This window comes from Zalophus californianus, chromosome 10, assembly GCF_009762305.2.
Source record: "Zalophus californianus isolate mZalCal1 chromosome 10, mZalCal1.pri.v2, whole genome shotgun sequence".
Lineage (NCBI taxonomy): Eukaryota > Metazoa > Chordata > Mammalia > Carnivora > Otariidae > Zalophus > Zalophus californianus.
In genome coordinates, this window is record NC_045604.1 from 46940621 (window position 1) to 46952988 (window position 12368).

Here is a 12368-nt window from a genome sequence, read left to right on the forward strand (position 1 = left end):
TTTGTTTAATAAATCTTGAGTTCTTCTCAGTAGTATTAAGCTGTACCCTAAAAGCAAAATTATGTCAATATATTCTTTTTAATTATCTAGTAAAAAGGAATCTTAAAAGATAAGATATTTATGAATTTCCTTGGTACTTCAAATTTGCAAAGGAAGAGTAACAAAACAATGTATATAAAAGTTTGCCAAGTTGTAAAATGTTATAAAAAAGGAGGTTCTTCCCTATGGTCAACCAACATTACCATTTCTAGACAGAATATCAGAACTGAAAAAGAATGACTATAACAAATTTACAACAGTTCTATTACAAAGAGAGATTATTATTTTAATAAATTTATTAAATATTTATTTAATAAGATTATTTTAATTATTATTTTAATTTTAAATTTAAAAATATTAAATATTTTTAATAATTAAAAATATAATTTAAATTCAGGCTATTCATCATCCACTACAGATTCCTACAGAAAACATCTCTAATGTTTTAAAAAAAATAGAAGAGGCTCCCATAATTTTAGCTGAATAAGAACATTTCATGATTATAGGTGTTTAATAATGTAGAATTACCCTATCACTGAAAAGCATAATTAGCCTTTTCTGACTCAAAATACTTTATTTTTTAAGAGACAGAGAAGAGAGAGAGAGAAGGTGAGACAGAGAGGGAGAGCAAGCAGGTAAAAGCAGGGGGAGGGAGATAGGGAGAAAGAGAATCTTAAGCAGGCTCCACACCAGCTGGAGCCCAATGCAGGACTCGATCTCACAACTCTGGGACCATGACCTCAGATAAAATCAAGAGTTTGGACACTTAACTGAGCCACCCAGGCGCCCCATTAAATACCTTAATTCTAAGAAAGAATTACCTCTTAAATCATTTCTCATATATATTTTTCCCACAGTTAAAATTTAAGAACGGAACCAACCTTCATAGCTTGTTCAAGCTTAACAGATAAACTTGCCACAGCCTTCTGTGCACGCTCATACTCCTCACGCTGGCGTTTCAAAATTGGTGCTTTGGCTTCAACTTCTTTCACTATTTCATCTAGATACTTATTAATTCTTTTATTCTCTAGTTTCTCCAAAAGCAATTGATCCTGAGTTTCCACATAAGCATTATACAGCTGAAAGGAGAAAAAGGCTTGTTTCAAATCTAAGCATAATAACAGAAGTGTAGAATCAATCTAGCTTCATAATAAATATGCATTAGCACTTACATAAAATGGAAATGCTTCCTACATGTTGCAAGAATCAGGAACCAAGAAAGCTTTTCTTAGAATGATCCACTACGTATTAGATGATTTTAAGAATAATTTTCCCAAGCATTAAAGTTTACCAAATTTCCTTTTGCTGAAGGAGAAAGTAAGATTTAATACCATTCTTACCTCAGTTAATTTCATGCCGGGTTTCACTATCTTAGCTACAGCTGCTGCAGTAGGAGACATAGCTGCAAGCTCTTCTTCAGATAATATGGCTCCTGTGCCAACACACAGAAATCTAGTGTATTTCTGTAATATTTCACACTAAAGGCAGCAATATTTTTTCCAAGACGAGTAAATGTGACACCTACTAAATATTACAAATTCCTATGCAGATTTTTAAATATGACATCGAATTTTAACATAACATAATCCAACTCTAAAAATCATGTAGTAAGAATAGTTAAAAATGTTCTGGAAATTGACACACAATTATGTGTGATCAAATGGTACTTATATTTGGCAATATAATAAAGATACAAATAGGTATTAATTTTATACTAAAAAAACGTCATGGAGTTTCCTACATCACAACAAGATAGAGAAATAACTATTAGTGGAAATTAGTGAGAACTATATAGGAAGTCCTAATATTTCATTCAAGTCATTAATAAGCATCTATTAATCCATACCTTTACGCTTTGTGGCTGAAAGCAGGTCATTTGCATTCTCTAATTCCTTCTCCAATTTTCCTATTTTCTCAAGCATTTCTTTTTCCATTTGATCTTTAGATTCCTCCACTTCTAAAAGATGATCTTGTATTGCTTTATTGGCTAAAAACATTTTTAAAGACAGCATATCCAAACATAAATTAAAATCTTAGAGTTTATAAAATGTAACAGCATAGTCGTTACTTTTCCCTTCAGCAGACATTAAAGTCTAGACAGGCTATGGTTGCCAATTATCCTCTGAAAGCTCTTGCTCTACTTTTAATTCCTGAAATGTCCTGGCCTGCTGAATCTACTTCTCCTTTTGATATCTCTTATCTGTGGGGAAAATAAGGGAACTCAAAGTAAAAAAAGTGGCTCTAAGTATCTCCTTGGTTTTAATCTGATCTTTAGTCTAGGACACAGAAAATAACTAGAAAAGATCATATAAATAACTTATATTACATTAGCAAAAAAAACCCCCAAAAACCAAAACCAAAACCAAAAACTTGCATTTAAAAAGCAAGAATACATGAAAATCAGACTTTAAAATATACAGTTTTTAACCTAAAAAGTGAGGCTTATTTATGGATTAAGAGAATACCCAAACTATAAACCCATATGTACTTATCAAAGTAAATGTTTCATAAACGGAAGAAAAATTTCCTGTTAGAAACCAGACCGTATATAAGATTTAAGATGAAAAAACTCAGAAAAATAGTAGCTTTCTGTATTTTCAAATATCTTATCTGTTGAAAATATAATTCAAAGTTTCTTACTCCAAGATTCTTTCTTCTATACCAAATTTTGTCTCTAATAAGATTAATGTAACTTCTAAATCCAATAATCTACACAAAGGTAAAGAAAAAAAATACCTTTTATCTAAAAACAAAATAATCTTCCCATAATTAAAAAAATCTTACCTTCTCCAGCTTCTTTCAAAAGTTTGTGTAGTTCATCCACTGCTCGGGTCAGTTCACTGCTCTTTGCCTCTGAGTCATCAGCAGCACTCTAAAATTTAATCTTAAAAAGTTACTGAACACCCAAAAATGCAACATTAGGACACTAAAATGTGTGGTTGGGCATTTACCTTGTATAGATTGGAGAGCTTTATGTGAGCATTTAATTCACTGTGGAATTTCTCTTCCATACTGGCCTGCTGTTCCTTGGCCTACAAAAAAGACCCAATTATAGCAGTCTCGTTTGAACTGAATTTAGAATGCTTATCGAACGTTAAGATAAAAAAAAAAAAATTTGTAAAGAGATAAAAATTAACATCAGTTTCAGGATAAAGGTCAATTAAAGATAAAATACTGCTGATATTTTTATCTTAAAGTGTAATACTTCAATGATATTAAAATTAACCATACTCTTTTTCAGACAGTACTTTGAATATAGCGTGTGATTGCCATTTTTGAATCTAGCTATTTCAGCTTAGCTACAGCATATGAAAGTGTCCTGGCCTTTTATGGTATCATAAACAGTTTAAAACATGAAATTATGTAAAAAGTAATCGCCTCGTAAGTGCTTTAATATTTTTGGAAAAGAGAAATTTTAAAGTGGTCATCTCCACCTCTTTCAGTTTGGTCAACAGCTCTTCTACATGTTTTTGGAGATTTTCATTTGATGTTTTCAGGCCATTCATCTGTTCTTCCATTCTAGAAACCTAGAAATAGAAGAGTTGCGTAGAGAGAGAATGTTGCGTTAACTAAAATTAATTTGATATGAAGTTCACCTGCCAAGTGAAAGCAAAATAATGCCCTACACCCAAAAAAGGGCTTCACACAAAACATGTCTATTTAAGAAAATGAAAAATAATAGTTCACGGAACAACACATTTGGATTTAGCTCACAAAATTTACCACCACTTCTAAATGTAACTTAAAGATACATCAAAAGAGAGTATAGTATCAAAATTCATCAAAGAATATCTTAGAGTATTTATTAAATGCAACTGGTTCATTTCCTAGGCCAAATGTTTATGAATTATGTCTTCCACGTTACTAATATTACAATATTTACTTTGGTACACCATGGAGTACATTTTTTTTTTTAAAGATTTTTATTTACTTATTTGAGAGAGAGAGAGAGAGAGCATGAGCTGGGGGAGGGGCAGAGGGAAAGAGAGAGGGACAAGCAAACTCCCCTCTGAGCAGCGCAGAGCCTGACTTGAGGCTCGATCCCAGGACCCCGAGATCATGACCTGAGCTGAACTCAGATGCTTAACTGACTGAGCCACCCAGGTACCCCTCACCATGGAATAGATTTGTAATAAGCTGGCACACAAATATAAGTTTTAACCGAAATGAAAATAAAATTTTACTAACTTACCTCCTCTTTTTTGTTTTCAAGATTACATTTAAGCTCTAGAATCTCATTTCCTTTTTCTCTGCCAAGAGCCAGAAGTTCATCAGTTTTAGTTTTTAACTCTGTATTCAGCCATGTATTCTGATTATGTAACAACTCCTTTTCTTGCTCCAAGCGTTTTTCTCGATACTAAAGATATCCAAGAAAATAACATTTACAGTTAAAGACAATATATGGCTAGTTAAAAGATTTTGTCTGTAGCTAAAGAACACAAGCAGAATCTTAACAAAAAAATAAGTATTTGCATGCATTCTTAACAGAAAAAGATGGTCAGATAAGAACTATTAAGAAACTTAAATATCACATAAACAAATAGTTCAATTAAAATTGTCCTAATGTTTAATTCTTTCCTGACATTAAACAAAAACACAGCTTTTAATCACGTTACAGATCACTTGCTTATACTTAAAATTTAAGTACATTTTAAGCAAAAATTGTATTTTGTGCATTAGAAATTATTTGTTACTTGCTTTAAACAGAAACATCAGAAGCTTGAAGTTCATCCAGTTTTAACTGCAGATCACCCTTTGTGGCATTGCTTTCTTTAAGTTTTTCATTTAGACGTTTAAAATCCTCTAGAAAGGTAAGAAGAGAATTTGAAAATAATGACTAATTAATGCCTCAGAGGAAACAAACATCGAAGATGCATCTCCAGAAATACAAGCATTTAACGCAAGATACGTAGTTCTCAACTCCTTAATTTGTTTTTGTCATACTTAGTTACAAATTTAATTTTCACAAATGATAAGCCAAATTTGTGCACCTAACCCAACATGTAAATTATACTGGTTATTTTTATTTTTAAATGCAGTATCTTAAGCTAAATATACAAATTCACATTAATTTTCCTGATATATACCTGTAGATCTACTAAAATTTTCGTAAATAACCATTTGTTAAGTTAAAAAAGCAGTAATACATATCAAAATCTACTCAAAACAGCAGAATAATACATGCTTAATTTTCTTTAGATTCCTTACACCAAAGTTCTTATTAAAAAAAATTCTTTTAATTTTATCTAATCACTTAGCTGATCAACATCACCAGTAAATACTCTGAAGTAACTTAACTGAGACTGGAAAAGTATAGTTACCTAATTGAATATTATTGTAAAGCAAAATAACAATTGAAAATTCTATTAATAAAAATAAAAATCTTAAAAAATTTTATAAAAGGAACCAAAGGGAACTTGATACTATTATACTGCTTAAGAGTCAGGTTTACCTTAATATATCAACTACATGATATACTATATTCTATGTATCTATCTTACTTATACATATTACTTAGCTTATATTCCCGCCTAACTCCTTCAGTCCATATTTTTAAATATAAAATTTCCTTTCAGGTTCCTCCTATACATATTGAATGTTTATGGACAGGTTATACACCAGCAAGTATGTCTGTGTTAGAAGAAGGAGTCCAGCCTCTACAACTGAACACTTAAACTGCTTCCAATTTGATATTATAGATAACACTGAAGGAAGTATCTTAGCATGTAAACCTTGGTCCAAATTACAACTGCTTAGATGTTTTTCATTTGTGTATACTTTTCCAGACGCTTCTTTAAAACCTTGATAATGATCTAAAGATAAATGAGTGGGAGAAACAGCAGGCTATTAACTGAACTATATTCTGAGCTACGACAAACACCAGCAACAGAAATGGACTGAGGATTAATTCCTAGCACTATTAGAAGAGAGAGGAGAGAGTGGAGTTAGAGGTTAAAGTATTTCTTCATACCTGTTAAATATTCAAGTTCCTGAGATAGTCTCTCATTGGTTCTAACTAGGTCTCTTTTCTCAGCTTCTAATTCTTCTTTCGTCCTTGTAAACTGGCTCTATCATATAAAGGAGAAGCAGAATATGTTTAAATTAAAAAACTGTGTTCAAGTTCCAACTCAGAAATGTCACTTTAACATTAGCTGTAGTTTAAGAATGGTTGGTTTTCTCTTATAACTTAATACGTCAAAAGTTTAAAAATTACCTAATCTCAACACTGTATTTTACTTTTTTTTTAAACATTTTATTTATTTATTCATAAGAGACGGGGGCGGGGAGAGAGAGAGAGAGAGAGAGAGAAGCAGAGGGAGAAGCAGGCTCCCAAGGAGCAGGGAGCCCAATGCGGGACTCGATCCCAGGACCCTGGGATCATTACCTGAGCCAAAGGCAGACGCTTAACCATCTGAGCCACCCAGGCGCCCTGTATTTTACATTTTTAAAAATTATTTTTCATAGGCTTATGAAAAAATTTCCGTCACCATCACCTGGAAGTGTCCTTGTTACTTAAACATGCCTTTGTAGAAAAGACATTTAATTTACTTCTAATTTTTTGCTGCCATAAAATGCAATTTTGATGGTCACTGCATTTACAGGTTGGTTCAAATTATTTTTCAAGAAAGAGCCCTAGAAATGGAATTATTTAAAACCTTTAATATATTTTCTCAAACTGCTTTGCAGCAAGACAATGGCAATCGATATGTTTGATTCATAAGTGCCAATTTCAAGTCACTCATGTCAGGACTGAAGATCATTCTTAAAAAGAGAAAGAAATCAGTAACATGGGGAGATCAAAAATAATTACCTTATTGTTTTATCTACATTTTTCTGATCACAGTGAAGTAGAGCAACATTTCATATTGCCCACCGACCATTTTGTGCAGCTTCCTGTTTTTTTTAATTCCTTTGCCCATTTCCCCCTGAATGATTTTTTTGTATGAAAGTAGTCATATATTAAGGATCCAAATAGTCATGAAAGTAGTCATATATTAAGGATCCAAATAGTCATATTTTAATTGAAAAAATACTTATTAGTGCTTTATTTGTGTTTTAGTTATTTTTATGCAGAGAATTTTAAATTTCTATTGGATTAAGTCTACCACTTTCCCATTATAAGTACCTTTTATACACCAAGTACCTTTTAATCCCAAATCAAACACAAGATTTTTTGGTTTTGTTTTTCTAAACACAAGTTTTTAAAAAGCAATGGCAAGAGTCTGAAGTTCTATCCAGTTAGAGAATCACTGATTATGACCACTTTATTAAACCAATGGGTAAACATTCCTTGTGATCATATTCAATCTGTTTACTCTTATCACTACTCTAAGGAAATGATTTCTGATAATGGATTCACCCATAGCCCCAAATGTATCACAATAGTTGAAATAATGCCTGAGCAACAGTAAGTATTAAATACAGAATTTCTAAAAGGAAAGAAGGATGATAGGTAAGTGGGTGAGTGGGGGACAAATAAATGAATCTATGAATATTTCTCCTCCTTACAGTTCTATAACACTTTACTTTTTTTAAAAAATTACAACCTTAAGAACTATGGCATTATAAGCAAGTTTCCTTTTATATTATCAATATATTCTGATGAGTAAAAGAATCAATAAAACATATGAAGGTCCAATTAAGGAATTTATGCATGTGCATTTCTTTCAGTAGTTTCTCCTAATAGAACATGTTTCACCTTCCCATTAAGTAACACAAAAGAGAATACTTCCTCAAGTATCATGTTTATAGTTAGCTTTATTCACAGGAATAACTTGTACCTGAATGGCAATATTGCGATCCTGAGCAACTTCAAGTTCTTTATTTTTCTCAGTTAGCGCCTTCAGTTGATTGTCTGGATAAAAGGAATTTTATGAACATACACACATAAACTTAAAAACTGCAATGACAGTTTTCATCCATCTGCCACCCATATACACTCTTTAAAATGAAGAAACTAAGTCTCAGAAAGGCTGAATTATAGAACACAGTATTCCAAATTCATGAATACCCCAAATTTACTCTACTTCTAAACCAAACTTTTTTTTTTTTTTTAAAGATTTTATTTGAGAGAGAGCAAGCACGCACGCCAAAGCAGGGAGAGCAGCAGAGGACGAGGGAGAAGCAGGCTCCCTGCTGAGCTGGGAGACCGATGCGGGGTTTGATCCCAGGACCCTGGGATCATGACCTGAGCTGAAGGCAGACGCTTAACCGACTGAGCCACCCAGGCCCACCCCCCTTTTTTTAACTAGGCATCACGCCCAGTGTGGAGCCCAACACGGGGATAGAACTCAAGACCCTGAGATCAAGCCCTGAACTGAAACCAAGAGTCAGACACCCAACCGACTGAGCCACCCAAGTGCCCCAAGACCAAATTTTTAAATATGCTATCCTGTCTCCAAAATCTTATTTGTGATCATTCTAACCAACATTTATAGGAAAAAGTATATATAATCATCACTTTAACCATTTTTCAATGACTCTTCTAAGTCAATCATAACAATGAATTAAACTTACAAATCAGAAAATTTGAGTTAAAAAAACAAGATCAAGAAAATAAATAACATTTAAACTATATAAAACGTATACAGAGTAAATAACAACTATGGATAATTATGATTCAGCTTGTTCATCACTCTAAAAAGAGCCTTCAACATGGAGGAAACGAAATTATGCTTGAAACTGAATTATCAATCCCAACAATCTCCACTTAAAATGGTCTAGCTCCCCTCGTATAGTTTCTTCTCTAAAAGCATGCAGATAACTAGGAAGAATACACTTTCTGAAACTTTCTTCCGCTAAAACACATCTACATTATGTGCTATCAATTTAATAAATAAATAATTACTACTTCCAATCTTTAGTTCTATTTAAACTGGCTTATTATAGGGGAAAACCCTGTTAAATTAACCTGAATTTTCTATTTTGCATTAATATTACTTACTGTTTTCCAAACTTACAGATATGGAATGATAAACCAAAAAAACACAAACTTAACTGTATATACCCCAGAGAGGCATACTAGATGTGTGTCTAGGTTTATCCTGATATTCTCCTCCTCCTCCCACTTCCAGATCATATAAAAGAAGCTATAATCACAGTAATTTTCCTGAAATTCTTTAGCACCTCAGCTCTACAGACCTAGTTACTACACCAAGGCAGAACCATATACAGATGATGAACCAGATCTAGCTACTCGATAAATTTAAATTTTATGCCCTCATTACATGTGTATAAATACCACTGTACATATATGCCACATATTTTAAAAATTAAGTGCTTCAAAATTAGCTAGAAAAAAATTATTACCTAAATAGTTGATAGGTACAGACCTGGTTAAGAAAAAAGGCTTAGGTGTTAACCATTCTCTTATTAGCTTCCTGTGTTCCCAAATTGAAAATCCAGCTATATCTAATAACATATTATGCCCCCATTCTATAAAGATCTTTTCTGACATTTGCTTTCTCCTATTATAAGCATAGCACAGAATATACATCATTTTCCCAAGAAATACCAGGACCTTTAACTAAGATCTTGTGTACCTTCTAGAACTTAATGATATATGTAAACTTATTAAAAAGTAAATTATGTGGGGCACCTGAGTAGAACAGTCTGTTAAGCGTCTGACTCTTGGTTTCAGCTCAGGTCATGATCTCAGGGTCATGAGATCGAGCCCCATGTGGGGGTCCATGCTCAGCGCAGGGTCTGCTTAAGATCCTCTCCCCCACCCTTTGTACTTTCTCTCTAAAAATAAATACAACTTAAAAAAAAAAAAAAAGGAAATTACTCATCTTTTCCAAGAAACAGGTCTTAAAGAGGAAATATCCTGGGATTCATAAACACTTACAAGAAATGTAACAGTTAAAATATAATAATGAAACCAATAAACTTTAATCTTCAACAAATTAAAAATAATTCTCTCTCCTTAATTATGTTTTCAATTGCATAGTGCTTTATGACTTTAAAAAATGCTTTCGAAAAATCTCTCATTTGATCTGTACAGTTATGTAAGCAGATGGACAGGTGGTTCTAGCCATTTTATATGTTATGATTTACATAAGGCAAAAGAGTTTTTAATAGCAGTCAGAATTAGAACCCAGGTCTCCTGACCATTAATTATGCCTTATATTCTCAGTGAAGTCTACCATCAAGTGAAAACTCAAAATACCACCATAAATGGAAACAATGACAATCAGTATTTTCGTAAACAGTAAGTCAATGTTTCAAGAGCATACAAAAGAGTGCCTAAAGATCTCCATACTACAAGAATAAAATAAGGATGTAAAAATACTTACTCAGCTTCTCTAGGTCAAGCCTCAAGCTTTGGCACTCTCGGGTTTCATTCACAAGTCTCTCCTGACTGTGGGACAGCCTCTTCTCTATCTCAAAGTACTGTTGTTCTTCAGAAGCAGAGAAAAAAATTAAAATCAAACACACATGTATACACACTGTCAATACTACTTATTTTTAACAATGTTGATTTTAATATTTAAGACATAGTATTTGAACTGCACTCCAAATAACAGAATTTGAGTAAAGATAATTAGATCACTGAAAGGACTTTAACATTTCCAACTTCCAAATGACAAAAGAAAGTAAAACCTACAGGGGGTTTTCCAATTTCTGTCTATTCCACATGACTGAAATTCTTCAAGGTAGGCAACACGTCTTACTTATCTTAGTACCTTCCCCACACATTAGTAGACATTTTAGTATAAAGCAGACACCACGTACAAAAAAATTAAAAACTGCTTTGTTTTAAAAGGTTGTGTTAAAAGTGTGTACTGTTCAGCACAGTATCAAGCACACAGAAGACTAATCGATACTTATGTGTAAATTAATGAACAGACGCAGTGTATTTTCAGAGTTGGGATTCAGAGAATTACTTTTCGACACCAATTCTGCTGGATAATTACATTTTTTGAAGTGATAATGTATTCAGAATTTTCAATTTAGCAAAAACAGCACGTACCCCCCACGCCCCCAAGTAAACCAGGACAAATAACAGTTTGTATTTCTCTAACGGTAATTACTACGGTCTCAATCTTTCTTCACGGATATTCAACTTACTATTACCGGTAACTTATTTGAGGGTCTACTGTAAGTAACTATAAACAGGTCTTTAAACTCCAACTTTTAGAGAGAAATCCGATATATCAAACTTATTTACGTTCGTTGTGTTTCCAACGCTGTCTTATGCACCTACTCATTTATGCGACCAACTAGTTCGTTACCTGACCAGCGCGAAAGACTAAAAAACAGAAGCACGAAGTAGTCAATTAGACAAAGACCTCTGAATCCAGGTGACCAGAATCGTGAGAGGAAATTACTAGCAAAGCAACATAAAGAAAGGGTACTCTAAGCTTAGAGATAGGGGTCGCAGACTCTCGCTAGGCCGGAGTAAACATGTCCCGATCTTCACAATTTCTGTGCGCCGAACATTAAGTGTCCCTACGTGAGACCACACTAATTACAAGGACGGAACGAAGTGTAAATTCAGTTTAAAACAAACAAAAGAGCTCCATTTCAAACTGTGGGAACGGGTTAGAGAAGGCCTAGTGGGGTGTAAGGAGCCGGGGAAGCGATGCCACCAGTGAAGCCGTAGACAGAAAGCGAGCTTGCAAGGGGAGAAGACCAGCCATAGCTACGGAGTCGGGCCCAGAATCAAGGGCGGGAAGAGCGTCACCACTTACCACTCTCCACCTTAAATTTCTCATGCCGCCCCTTCAGGCCATCGATCTCGGATTGCTGGTCAGCAAGGAACTTTTCGAGTTTGTTCTGGACGGACTTAGGCAGCTTGTTCAGCTCCGTGCGCTCCAGGACTTGCTGCAACACCGCCGCCATGTCGATCGGGCCGGAGGCGGCGGGGCCAGCAGCCGGTGGAGCAGAAACCGAGAAGAAAGGCGAAGACCAGGAGGACCCAGAAGCCTGGGCGGCCGCCTCGGCCACCTCGCTCCGTGGCTCGCGTGCGCCTGCCCGCCGGAGACTCCCGCGGCGGGACCCTGGGAAATAGAGTCCTGCCTTAGGGCCGGCACCAGACGCGCCACAGCGCTCGCGCCCGAAGTGCGCGCGCAGCCGCCGGAAGCTGGGCACCCTGGGAATCCGAGTTCGGCCGCGGCCTCTGACCCTGTCTGATTTCCGGCTTCCCAGTCCACCCGCCTCAAGCCGCGCGGGCCTGTGGGAAACGTAGTGTTTTCCTCAATCCCTTCGGTGAGCCTGACTGCGCACCGCCCATTCCGCTTCCTTTTTTGTCTCCCCGCCCCCCGGCTCTCCTTCCCCCGGCAGCATGACCGCTGTCCGCGAGGTGGCGCCACAGAGTATTCAACTTA

General features: G+C 35.0%; 1 protein-coding gene across 5 annotated transcripts in view; it reads right to left on the reverse strand.

The window, feature by feature from the left end:
* Positions 1-12368, reverse strand: part of TPR (translocated promoter region, nuclear basket protein) — a 68372-nt gene that overhangs the window by 55560 nt on the left and 444 nt on the right. For 4 of the 5 annotated variants that reach the window (XM_035722385.1, XM_035722383.1, XM_035722384.1 and 1 more), the window contains exons 1-12: positions 11733-11895; positions 10335-10439; positions 7821-7894; positions 6011-6107; positions 4738-4842; positions 4232-4396; positions 3474-3566; positions 2991-3071; positions 2824-2911; positions 1886-2026; positions 1380-1471; positions 921-1118 (exon numbers count right to left, since the gene is read on the reverse strand). In XM_035722385.1, coding sequence (XP_035578278.1) covers positions 921-1118; positions 1380-1471; positions 1886-2026; positions 2824-2911; positions 2991-3071; positions 3474-3566; positions 4232-4396; positions 4738-4770 — 891 coding nt within the window. In that variant the 5' untranslated portion in view covers positions 4771-4842; positions 6011-6107; positions 7821-7894; positions 10335-10439; positions 11733-11895. Of the gene's footprint in view, positions 1-920; positions 1119-1379; positions 1472-1885; positions 2027-2823; positions 2912-2990; positions 3072-3473; positions 3567-4231; positions 4397-4737; positions 4843-6010; positions 6108-7820; positions 7895-10334; positions 10440-11732; positions 12042-12368 lie in introns of those variants that run through there. The other variant, XM_035722386.1, reaches the window with a different exon arrangement.